A 13,885-nucleotide genomic window follows, 5' to 3' on the forward strand; every position below is an offset into this window, starting at 1 on the left:
GCTGACATTGCACATGGTTATATCAACATCTTCATGTGAGGACAAGAGGAGTATGCCTTCTCCATTTGTAACAACTCCAAATTAGATACATTGTACTAGACTAGACAGAACACTATACTGGATTGGAGAAAACCCTTTAACATCTTCCTGTTGGAAGGGAGTTAACTGACTCTAGAAGTCTAGTTTCTACCTTTGCCGAACTAGGCTGGAATTTCTGGTATGATCGTAGCGCCACCGGTGGCTGTTATGAGTTATGTCCCTTCTATGCTCCTCTCTTGACCAATCAGATTCCACCTTTCATGTCACTAGCGTTTGTTTCAAACAAAATGGCAGCGCCCAGCAAGAATGATCTGTTTCATGATCAAAATCTGTTTTGTAATAAAAGGAGTCTTACCTCATGAAATGCATAAAATCACGTGAGAACCTTGATTAAAAACATGAAAATATTTGGAAAATATCTGTTGATGCCCAGTACACATACTTTGCAAATCCTGCAGTCTGCACGTTGAAATCCTTGTTTACAAACCGGATGTATATTTTGATTGGACAATGCATAGCGTCGTTAGTCCAGCCAAAATATAACTCCAAAATTCCAGCCTAGATTGGCAATGGTGGAAACTAGACTTTTACAGTCTGTTAACTTCCTTGCCTCAGGAAGATGACACTTTACTAGTCCAAGGGGAATACTGTACTTGAATGAGGGGAACACCAGACCGTGGAGAACACTGTAGTATGTGAAGGGGAACACTGTCGTAGACAGATGGGAACACTGTCCTAGACAGAAGGGAACACTGTACTAGACCGAAGGGAACACTGTACTAGTCTGAGGGGAACACTGTCCTAGATGGAAGGGAACACTGTCCTAGACCGAAGAGAACACTGTACCAGTCAGGGGAACACTGTCCTAGACGGAGGGGAACACTGTCCTAGACAGAAGGTAACACTGTACTAGTCTGAGGGGAACACTGTCCTAGACGGAGGGGAACACTGTCCTAGACCGAAGAGAAAACTGTACCAGTCTGAAGGGAACACTGTCCTAGACGGAGGGGAACACTGTCCTAGACTGAAGGGAACACTGTACTAGTCTGAGGGGAAGACTGTCCTAGACGGAGGGGAACACTGTACTAGACAGAGGGGAACACTGCTATATGACTGGTATTACACATTCATTGTATGTAGCATGGACATCTGTAGTTTCCCATTACTGTATGCCACACTAATTAATGTGTATGAATTGCATACAGTCACACAATATGAACAACAAACAAGTGATGAGGATACTTGTGTAAGCAAGGATTATAACCTACCTAAATATTTTCCCAGGGGAAGTTTTAGTCTAGAGTATAGTATCCTACATTAGTGCCACACTGGTATGGGTTCAAATTCACTTGGAAGAATCATCCTGACACTAGGGAATTTCATCTTCGGGATAAAAAATAGGGTAGGATAATATTCATTCTTACACTTGCCCCTTTTCACAACAGTGTTAAAGGTTGTCATATCAGTGTGCAACAATCCATTTGCATCACAGTAGTCAACAAATAATCAAATAGTATCACATTTCAGTTGAGTAACTTTGAAGTTTTTCAACTGCATGCATGCACAATGAAACTAGCATCATTAACTCCATGAATTAGTCAAATTCCTTTTTGATGTGTTAAGTCTTGAGGAATTTAATGTATAAATTATGATTATTCATACAAAATATTGTAATGTCTTCAAACATGGTCAATAAGTGTTGTGATTGATGAGTTCTGGGTAGGTGGAATAGGCTACGCAACAGTGGAGAGACGTTGTTTGAAATAAGTGATTTGTAATGGGGCGGAGAGTAAGTTATCTTTATGCACTTTGATTAGTGAATACGTCATAAATATATTAACGATATGACATTGACAGCAGCAGAAAGGTAATATTTAGAAAAAATATGCATCTTAAACGCTTGTGAGTTTCACACCATTTGAACTGTGTTAGCAGTTGATAGTTTGAATAATTCATTGCTTGTGCTTTCTACTGCTGCAAGCCACAGTCAAGTGGGACTGCCATGCCTGTCTTAAAGGGGCAGAGAGCAATACGTTCGCTACCTACATACAGAGAATGGCCATACAAATAGGAATCATCTACGCTGGATGTGGTGAAAGGACAATATTCTAAGAGCTAGGTGAAGTATATTTTTGTAATGATTAATCATAGATATGAACCATCTTCCATTTGCACAACACAAGCTTGGAACCATCTCGTCCTGAAATAGACGTACAACAGTCACAAGGCTGAAATATCTTTGTGGAAGTATACCAGTAATTCCTATATTGACATTTCGTTGTAAGTTACATGTGTCTTTAGGTAACATGTCCATAGAACAGTGCAGTCTTACTCTTGTAAATCAGTGTAACTTGAATTCTTCACAGCTTACCACTCACTCTAGCTCACTATAAATTCTGAAGGGAATGAATGCAGTAAGTGAAACATTTCACATTATCACATTACTAAAGACATGTTGACGATACGCTTTATTCTTTTAACGTGATTCTTTATTCAGTGAGGTCTCATTTCACCCTGGCTTTGTGCACAATTATTCACCATACACACTGTGTAGTACAAGCCATGATGTTACGAGAAGTATTTCACACTGAAGGTAGGTGTATATTGAAGGGTTTATCACACCTGCCATGGTATTTGTCAGGAGGCAGGTATGTGCATTAGCTTGTATTCCCCCAGACATACTCCAGGTATTTTACATGGTGGTATCACTTGGCCTCAGCAGGCCTTACTTTAGTGTCAGATGTGCCAGCTCCCTGAGGACTGTTATGCCTGGATGCTTGGCCATGTAGAAGGCAACACAGGGAATAACGATACCCTAGTCAGATCGGTGCACTTTCAGGGGGATAGGCAGGTAAAGCACATGAGTGTGGAATAGAAGTGTCACTTTGTTGTTTGTCTTAATTTATTGATATGGGAATCGGATGTCAGAACCATTTGCTTTCCTTTCTTGTGTAAATGTTTTTGTTTACATTTGTTTTTGGTAACTCGTAACCATCTCTTGCTCTTAAATATATATGCAATCAAGATATATAAACGTGTAAGTTGTATACAAGTGATGGAGTTGGTGATTTATCTATATCTCCATAGTCTGCATGCCAATGTGAACAGATTATGTATCGTATACCAGGATAGAAATTGAAAAGAAAAAGCATGTGCTGTTGAAATATAGTCTGTATGATGATATAAGAGATGAGGTTTTAAGAACATGTAATGCTTAACAGACAGTATTTCTCCAGCTTTAGAATGATGACAAATAATAAACAACATCATGATGTTTTCAGTACGAACACCGGAGCCTGCTCCCTGATATATTAGGCAGGAGGTAAAATATACATTGCAGTTATGATCAAATATGTGTATACCTGTTTATCATAGTATGATAAATAGTTTGGAACTACATTTAACAAGAATTTAGAACTTCGATGACTTATTGCCTCTTTAATCAAGTTGTTTTACCTGACATTAGTAATATGTCAACTGGGAGGGAATTCTCAAGCTAGAAAGTTTCGTAAGGAAATTAATTAAAGACATATCTAAACCATATTAAGTTTAAAGGATTGACACCAAAATTGAAAGATTCATTAATATATACAGATAAAGTTAGATCAAGTTAATCACTGACTGCACATACATGGTTGTGAGTCAAAATAACTGAATACACATGTGCTGATGTTGTCGCTGAATGAATCAAGGTTATCACATGTCTGTTACAAATGTAACTGACACAATATGTCATAATAGTACCTTATGTGGATATATCAATATTCATTATGTACCTTATGTGGATATATCATAGGAGTACCTTATGTGGATATGTGATAGATAAGTACCCTATGTGGATATATCATACATAGTATTCACCTTATGTGGATATATCAATATTCATAGTACCTTATGTGGATATATCATAGTAGTACTCCATGTGGATATATCATAGTAGTCACCTTATGTGGATATATCAATATTCATAGTACCTCATGTGGATATATCATGGCAGTACATTATGTGAATAAATCATAGTAGTCACCTTATGATTCACATTTATGGACAGAACTCAAACATTTAATTTCTCTTATCTAGTGTTTTCATGTCAAATATTAAATGAAAAAATTGTTTGTCTGCCCCAGATTCAGCTATTTGCTAATGTTAGATGCATGAGTTCATGGCCTATTTGGATTGAAAGGAACTGTGTCAAAATGTGACAGATTGAGGCCTCCAACTACATTTCAGTTGGTCAGAATTAGTATTCTTGGCACGTGTTGATGAGACTTATTTATTGTTTACCAATAGCAGCTGTATGAAATGATGCAGACCACAAGTTCCACTATACTTGCTAATCACATATTGTTATTCTAAAACTAATCAAACATGATCAAAGAGGACTCTACTAAAATGTTAATCCCATGTGCATTTCAACCACCATGATCAACACATTAACTATATGTTGGTGGATCTTTTCTTAAAGGTGTATGTTTTATTCCTTTGTACAAATCATTCCATAGGGACTGACTTTAAATATCTGGGTTTCGAAAATACTTTGGCTTTGAGGTAGGCCTCCAGCAAAGAGAGGATGTGAAAGAGAACCTGACATATGCATTGTCAGTTACTTGTAATCTGGCGACCAGCCATGGTTTGATAGACAAGAGGGGAGGGTGGAAATCGGCCATACAGGACAGGCCAAACACACTGCTTTCACTCAGATGAAAGCAAAGTACTCAGGCACTATGATGGTCTCAATACCTTGTTGTAATACATCCAATTCAAACTGCCTTACCTCAGAAACATTTACAAATTGGCAACTGAGATCTCTTGCACTGGAATGTGTTGTGAATGAGTCAAACAAATGGAAGGTGTTTTGAAGTCAGGTCAGCTCACATAAGCCTACTAATTGAACATTTACACTGGGAACAGGTGGTGCATGATCTTTTTATACCTGTCTGAGAATCGGACAGATTTCGAATTAGTTTGAGAGATGTTTTACTGAATGTAGTGTTTGTAATCCATTATGCATAGCTCCAGTTGAACACTGCATACAACTTACACCTCAACATTCTCAACAAAGGAATCTACGTTTTGAATAGAAAATTGAATTGTAGTAAATTCCCTATGATGTCATCTTTGGCGTGTAAAGGCATATGACCATATGAATAATAAAACGTTTAGGTGTGATTTTTCAAAATTATCATTCCTGTTACTAGATAGAAAGTGGCAATAAAAAATTATGTGTGAAATTCCATTTATTTTTTTAGTGTTTTAAAAGCATCATTACAGTCAATATGAGATATGGTTTTATGGGAAGAGCACTTCACATAGCACTTTTCATTCATTAGCTAACAATAGTAATAACTGTTGAACTGAGCAGCAAGCCCTTCAATCAGCTAAATGTGAATCACTCTTAGCTCCCCACATCCAATTCTTTGTAATCAATTCTTGGGACCTCTATGCTCTTCGTCATTGTTGAGTTAGGGTCTGACTATTGAGTATGACAAACTCATATTAATAATTTATTCTTCCTATATCACAGTGTTAAGCTGTGGCAAGTTCCATGACTAATTATTGAGTGACTAAACTTCTCAGGTAGTAGTCTCGTGCCCAGCCACAATGCCAGGGCCAGGCAGGTGAATATGCCGTGTCGTTAAATCCAATTGGAACGTTTGTCAACGACCAGGCGTGTGGCGAATTGCTTCATATAACACTGATCACACTACAGTATCTCCCCCACCTTTATCCTCCAGAGAGAGTTTACGGGATATCGTACCTGCTGCACGCTACATGTTGTGTCAATACTCTTGATAAACATCAAAGGGTCGAAATCGTAAATCCTATCACGGAGCACAACACCTGATTATTTATGAAAGTTCCTTCTCTTCTGTTACAGGGTTCTTATCACATTGGTACTGTAACCAGCCATCCTGCAACAGGCTTTTGGTGTACTGTGACATTCACATACACAAAAAAACAGACTTGGATGTATTGAACTGTGGAATGGGTGTGTGGAATTACTAAAGGAAAACCTGGTTCTAAGGTCATGCTGTGGGATGTGCCTAATCCAACACGGAACAGATTCAAGCAAACTTCAACCCAGAAGTCAATAATATCATGGAATGAAGTCACGCATCTATCAGCGAAAAGCGACTCAAGTTTGATGAGAGAAATCACAGATTGGAATAACTAAACCCCTAATGATTGATGTGGAAGTTCACAATCTTGAATCACCCCTGCAAGTTTCAAACATTTGATTTCTACACCAAAATTGATTAGTCTGCTGTTGATCTGTTTCCTATCTTGAAAATTCATCACTATTAAGAAAAAGTTCATGAACTTATGTTTTGATTATCTTAATGCAGAAAAATAAGTTTGGATGATTATGTTTTAGTTTTTCTCGGTACAAGCTATTAATTTTATAGCTTTACACCAACCGATCTTCCATGTTAAAACTGTTGTTGTAATGTGAATTTCAGATGCTGCTTATGATTTACATTTCTTGATTTTGCTACCGAAACTCAAATTTTTAGATCAAGTTTTGATCAGCTTAAGATATGTTTTGGAAATAGGATGATTTTGGTGTATCCTCTGTGATACAGTTTAACTTTGAGAGAATAGACACAACCTGTTTATGTTATAGTGTGTGATTAGTCATCCTTGATCTTATTGCACAAAATGTAGCACCTGAGCAGTGTTTGATATGGATGAAGTTCTGGATCAAGCTCTGATGAACACAATTTAAAGTATTAGTTTGGAAATACAGATTTTGTGTGACGTGTTTTGATATATCCTGTGATATTGTATTGGTGCACAGACTGCTGGTGACACATGCTTTGTGTGTAAGCCCCTCATGGATCTACGGAACCAATCTACCTTGTGTATATGTATTGCTAAAGCCTGTTGTCGACTGTTCCAAGCATGAGGCTGCCAACTTTCTGGAATGTACATATTCTTTTGGGAGCTCTCCATTTCTTCCTCAACCCACTACTTTCATCAACAGGTAAGTTTTTTATCTTTGCTGTAACATATAACTGCAGAAAGACTAATGTTCATAAGAAGGATGACGCTTAAGGAAAGCTATACACAAAGTATGATCCACTGCTTTTGCAGTGTTTTGAGACCAAGTGTGAAAGTCAGTGGGTATTTGTCATGAATCTAATGTTAAGAACCAAAGATTTACAAGAGGTCCTTAGATGTTCAGATATTAGTCCACCTTGGCTTCTGTCCGTTACTTCTATGGGTAGTCATCTCACATGTTGCTTGGCCATTGTTATGGACATGACATCTTCCAGGATGACAAAAATAAACTTAATTGTTAAACAGAAGGTAAGTTTTGTTTTGGATTTGTGGCTAAAAGAAAATGCTATTGAAAACTGGCATAGTCTATTATTTTTTCCAACCTTATTTTCTGAAAGCCATGAAAAGTTTTTGTCTTAAGCACAATCATTATATCCAAAGGAAGGAATGCAAGTATTAGTAAAGTGATTACTTTCTTATTCTGATTTAAAAGTCATTACAGTTTTTAAATTGAAGTAAAAATCAATTTTAGTCTCAGTCTGTCTCAGCAATCTTTGTATTTGTATGATTAATGCATAAGTGCAATCATTTTGAATAGATTAATTTTTGTGTAAACACACTAAACAGAAGAACAGATTGCCTTGCTACATGAGCTATAATTACATTGTTCAGGCAAAGTAGGTGGTCAATAAATATTTATTACATTTCATAGTAATATATGGACAATATGCATCCATTACCTTTACAATTTGTTTGACTATGGTTATTTATGTGCTCAAGAGTAATATATAGACCTGGTTGTGGCATGTATATTGACTATAACAATGTGTGTACTGAGAATGTTTTCAGCTTTCCAGGACATAAATGTCAAGGGCTAGTTAAACAAGATCTATATTTCTATTTAACAGCTATCATTGGGATGTGATAATATGTACAGGAATTAATTGGTTATTATGTGTGATGGTGTGGTCTGTCTGTGTGCCCATGATGTGGTCATGGTATCAGCCATTTGTTTAATGGGTCAAATGGTTCAAATCTTGTTTCCCCCTGCTTATGTTTCTGGGTTTGTCAGCACCATACCCATGTTCGTGAGTTTCACTGAAGTGGTTAACATCTGAAACCTGCATCACTTTGGGTTTTCCTCCCACATTAAGCTGACATGAGATACAATACAACTGGATTACTGTTCAAAGTGACGTTAAACACCACACACTCCAAGACATATAATAGCAAAGGGAAAATGTTACTAAGACAGAAGTTATGTCTCATCATTACTTCGTCAAGAAGCTTTTTATTGTACTCAATGCTTGTGTCATTGGACGTATATTGTCAATTAATGCCACCTTCATATAAATGACAGCAATTTCTGTGAAAGTCCAATTAAAACAAATGCTTTTCCCATTGACAGGGAATGAGCTGCAGTGGTTGTACTTCATGATATGTAACCCTTCAAACTTTCCAAATGGGCCTCTTATATGACAAAAACAGAATTGCTATGCCATTAGTTGGGGTGTTGTCTACTGGCCAACATTATGAGAGACAGTTACATTTGCCTGCATGAACATGCCTCTTTCCACATCAACATTTGCTTGCAGGATATGAACTAAACACATGAGTAAAGTACTGTTTCAATGGCCATATGAAGCACATTATGAAATCTATTGGCATGACCAGCTTTTGTGAGACCATAGTGCTCTTTCTGTGTTTCATTTCATAGCCATTACTCTTGTGCCTTTTCCACACAAGTAATGTTTGTAATGGCTTTAAAATGGGTGCTCATTTACTTGAAAAAGTTGTGCAATATGTGGTATAATCATTGATGGAAATATTGGGGTCATCGAACTGATATGAATAATTTATGAATAAAAGTGACAGAACCTTTTTCATAATCATGATAATGATATACGCAACAATACCCTTTCCATAATGATAAGAAATCGCTACTAAAAGCAGAGACCTTTGTGCAATTCTGACTTTATCATGAATCTTGAAAAAGTTGTGCAATATGTGGTATAATCATTGATGGAAATATTGGGGTCATCGAACTGATAATGATATACGCAACAATACCCTTTCCATAATAATAAGAAATCGCTACTAAAAGCAGAGACCTTTGTGCAATTCTGACTTTATCATGAATCTTGAAAAAGTTGTGCAATATGTGGTATAATCATTGATGGAAATATTGGGGTCATCGAACTGATAGGTATGTTACTGAAGTCTTCCACATCATTTTTATGTCATCTAACTGAAATAATGCACTTGTTTTTCACACTTGATAGTAAAGAGGTTTGAGGCCATTGAAAATAATACCATTACATTTTCATTTATAAAATATATGTAGCATTAGCCGTATTAATCCTGCTGAAGTGTTTGAATGATTCAGATGCTCTGTGCATGCAACTATAGAAAGTCTTTTCATGTACTCAACTTGTGTCATGTCCTTGCAGGTTAGGATGAGTGCTGTGTATCTCAAATAATATTTGTATTCCATCATCAATGGCATTGACAAGTGGCCTAGCTAAAACATTAAACCTGAGAAAATCAAACTATCAATGGCTTGTGAACTTGCACATAACATTAGAAAGTTTACAAATTTATTTTTATACCACTTGGCAAGTGCTACTTATATATGTAGCAGTTTGTAGTGTGGTATAACTGGCATATGTTTCATCAGAATAATTTATGAATAAAAGTGACAGAACCTTTTTCATAATCATGATAATGATATACGCAACAATACCCTTTCCATAATAATAAGAAATCGCTACTAAAAGCAGAGACCTTTGTGCGATTCTGACTTTATCATGAATCACTACGCAAGAGGGATGATACCAGGTGTTTGCTATAAAGTTGCCACTGATCACAAATACATGCAAAAGCATGTCAATTTTCAACTGAAAATACATGGGTACAATGTTGGATGCCCTTTCTTTGAGTCCCCATGGGGATTCAGGATAAGAATTGTTCATAGCAACCTATGCTTGTTGTAAGAGGTGACTTAATGTGTAGGGTGGCAAGGCACTGTGACCTGACTGTCATACAGCTGGAATGCTGAGTGTGGCTTAAAGCAAGAAAAACAAATAAACTTTGTGACTCTCATTGATATGACATGGTTATTACAGTCTGCGCTGAAAACGTTTCTGTTAAAAATTCTATTACACACACCTCGTTCTAAGCACCATTTTCAGTTATTTTAGTGTTAGGATATAAACTATTATTAGCTAAGCTTACTAGACCAAACAGATTTTTAGAAAATTCAAACAACTTTTTGAAGTCTTAGTCATATTAAGTTTAAATGGTAATTTACTAAATATGACACATCCGCTGGCATAATGATATGCTGTTATCCCATACTATGATATTTACATGGCATTTTTATCTGTGCTACCAATAGAGCAGGACATTTTCACCCTTTTATCAAACACCTTGTGTCATCCCTGATTTTCAGTGATCCATACAATTACAACTTTCGTCACTTTTTCCATTCATGGCCTCTGGAATCTATATTTGAAAATAATCGTGACTGATTGTTCTCTTATTTTGACTTGCAAGAGGCAGTGGAAAACCGAATTAACTCACTCGCATAACTTCAGATTCTCATTTTGACCTTGAGACATTTTGTTCCCATGTAACCGGCCCAATGGGCTCATTTGCACACTCAACAGCTGTGCCATACAATGTCCTGCCCAAGGTCACACATGGTACATATTGTTGATAATCATTGGATACCATTAAAATATTGGTTTGTCTGAAGGTTGAAAAGTTCTAATCATTACTGTTAACACAACATGTTTATGTCACATTTGAGCACATTCTGTATAAGACAGACAGACCTTTGAATTCTCAGATGGTCTAAATTCATCTTGGGCAAAAAAAAGCCAATCCTTTTCCAAAGAATGTTGCATCTGCACTTTTCAGCCAGACATATAGCTTTTAGTATCATGTGTAATGAAATAGAAGACAAAGTAAATATGGATTTGTGAATCATTGGTCAGAGGTCATATGAGTAAATCATCTACACTCTCTGATTGTAATACACTGTCAGGAGTTGATCAATCTAAGTGATGAACAAGTTTTTGCAATGAAAACCATTTGAGCGAGTCTTGGATTATCATGGATATGATGACAGAACACAATCACTGTGGTAAACATGATCGTATTCATGCCTGCTGGCTTCAGTAATGTCATTTACACTACATGAGCTGCTATTTAAGATACAACATTGCCCTTAAGCAAAATATTGTGGCACAATCCAAGAATTACCGTGGTCTTGAGGTGATTGTTTGTCAATTTCTATAGCAGAGTTCAGGCTTGGATCAATGTTTGTCAAAAGAGTTCTGAGGGGAAAAACATGTTTATGATTCAGGTACATCAAAGATATTGGCATCATGAAGTCTTAGTGAACTGGCGCTAAACTTTTGTGAAAGCATTATGACTGTCCCAACACTTATGCATAAACGTAACTCATACTGTCATAGCCCAAGGATTCCATTGTAGAACTGGGATCTAGAATTGTGTGCTATTTAAAGTACCTCTGTAATAAGATATGTTTACTTGCTGCATGATTATGTACTGTTTGCATTGATTTCCCTTTACTTGCGTAATAGAATGCTTTAGATTACCAAAATCTTGATTAAATGATTGAGCAGGACTATAAATAAGGTTTTGTTAAAAAAGGTACAATAAGATGATTGATTTTAGGCACTATATTAAACATTAACAGGCCTGAAAGTATTGATATGCACAAATGTATTGTGTTATGGTATTTTCTTTTCCTATTTTGGACACATGTGAGTAATGATTATATGCCATTTCTGCCTAATGTCAATTATCTGTCAATGGTGCTTAGAGGGAAGCCAATAAGGAGATCAAATGGAAAATGTGTGAAGTTGCTATGAAGGTAGTCAATATATTGCAATTCCTGTAGCGGTTTACTTGGTACACTAGAACAATGGCTTTTGCTATAGACTGTTAATGTTTAAATAATGACAATAACTGAATGTCCATTGTTTGCTGCTGCAACTGAAGTAGGGGTTGTATTTTAACATGTGTGATTTATTGTTTTATTATAAAGTTGACTGTCTTCCATTCTTTGAATTGAAAATACCACACAAGCAGATTTATGTTTGGCTGACATACAAAGCAATAAATGAAAATTACGCACAAGCTATGTTGACACTGTACATTTAACATGCCATGTAGTCTGTATTGCATAATATTTATGAGTCTTACATACTGATGTTGTAAATGACATCGAAAAAACAACAACTTTGTTATTAAATATTAACCATGTCAAAATAACCTTTCTAATATTACCTGTAGATGATTTGAAATAAATAATTTGCAAGTGATTCCATGGCATTTGATTGGCTAACTAATGAAATCTTTTTGCATTGATGTTACCATAAACTGAAAAAGAATTAGACCACACCCACTAGTGGAAGTTTCCTAATAAGCTGATATTTCATTTGCATTATTTCAATGAACACTGTCACTGATTTAAGTTGCTGTTTACAGATTTTTTGTGTTAATGATTAAATAAGCTAATTAATATGATTGACATATTTATAAGAATTGACCTAAATATCTTCTCTGCATTTATGGAGGCATAGACATAAGACCTGGGTGCACATTTGTGAATTTACGCAAATGTGCTCACTCTTTTTCTTCATTAATATCTCAATGAACTGAAATAATATTGTACTTGGTCTTGCTTGCTCATTCAGTGAAACTTTGGATGCAGCGATAGGTGGACCAATTGCAATTGGTCAGCGTTGTAGTATCAAAATGTTGTACCTTGGTACGTAGAAAGACCTGAATCTTACTGAGGTGTCATCCTGAATCTGTTATAGTATAAATATTGTGGTCTTTGTAGGTAAAAATGTTGTGCAAGTACATTTACCGATGGTCTATCGTATCCTGATCTATATAAAATCTACATTGATGTCTGTAGATTCAAGCTTGAAGGAAGTCAAGGATTGTGGCATTCCTTTCTGTACAGTAGATAACGGATTTTGATGCGAACAAGATGAAAAAACACATCACAAACACCCATCTGATCGATTGTACTTGTATATGCCTTCTATCTTTTTTTTCAGTCTTTCTTTTTGACAAAGCAGTGTCTGAACCATTGTTAAGAGTAATCAGTCTGACCTATAATCCTTAGTCTAGCTCAACACCTAGTAGGGAAAATGTTCTTGATAAGAATCTGAAAGCTAATTCCAGTCCTCTAATTAGGCAGGTAGACTCAGTCCGCCCACAGTTTCAACTGAGGATTAAAAGGTCACAAGACTAGTTCCACATTATTGTCTATAATTAATCATCATTACACCTGTATTGGCATGTGGGTAATTTAGTCCTCATTAGTACTTAAGGTAGATATGCTGATAGTATGGTATATGACTGCAACATGACCTTGTGTGCCAAATTCATGAACCAGTTACTGTTAGAAAATAGGAAGGTCAATATGCACTCATATGTTGAAAATGTGTATTTTGATTGCATTGTTATAGATATAGCTCATCTGTAGTGCAGATAAACTTATGGCCACCTGGCTTTTGTGTTTTGCTTGTACACATGATAATGGAGAGAGATTACATTGAACTTTCAGGCCTTAGCATGAGGTAGTCGAATACCTACATTATGGCGTGACCTCGCCTTGAAGTTGTCATATTGGGGCAACTGGCTGTTCAGTTGTTTCCTCTCTAATATCTTGAGTGCAGTGAATATGCCATAAATGCTGTCGAGACAGTGAGTTATGCTGGGAATATTTTCATATGTAGATGATACTGTTATTGTCTCCTATAATAACCGAAAGTATTTTATATGCTGCTTTTTACTG

The 13,885-nt window shown here is 36.3% G+C and overlaps 1 protein-coding gene across 8 annotated transcripts in view; it reads left to right on the top strand.

The window, feature by feature from the left end:
• LOC139471859 (zwei Ig domain protein zig-8-like) overlaps positions 1-13,885 on the top strand; it is a 226,820-nt gene that overhangs the window by 153,897 nt on the left and 59,038 nt on the right. For 7 of the 8 annotated variants that reach the window (XM_071254372.1, XM_071254364.1, XM_071254407.1 and 4 more), the window contains one exon: positions 5,918-7,024. In XM_071254372.1, coding sequence (XP_071110473.1) covers positions 6,943-7,024 — 82 coding nt within the window. In that variant the 5' untranslated portion in view covers positions 5,918-6,942. Of the gene's footprint in view, positions 1-2,020; positions 2,159-5,917; positions 7,025-13,885 lie in introns of all 8 variants that reach the window. The other variant, XM_071254396.1, reaches the window with a different exon arrangement.

This window comes from Haliotis cracherodii, unplaced genomic scaffold (genome assembly GCF_022045235.1).
Source record: "Haliotis cracherodii isolate W230 unplaced genomic scaffold, xgHalCrac1.p SCAF_1, whole genome shotgun sequence".
In the NCBI taxonomy this organism is placed as follows: domain Eukaryota; kingdom Metazoa; phylum Mollusca; class Gastropoda; order Lepetellida; family Haliotidae; genus Haliotis; species Haliotis cracherodii.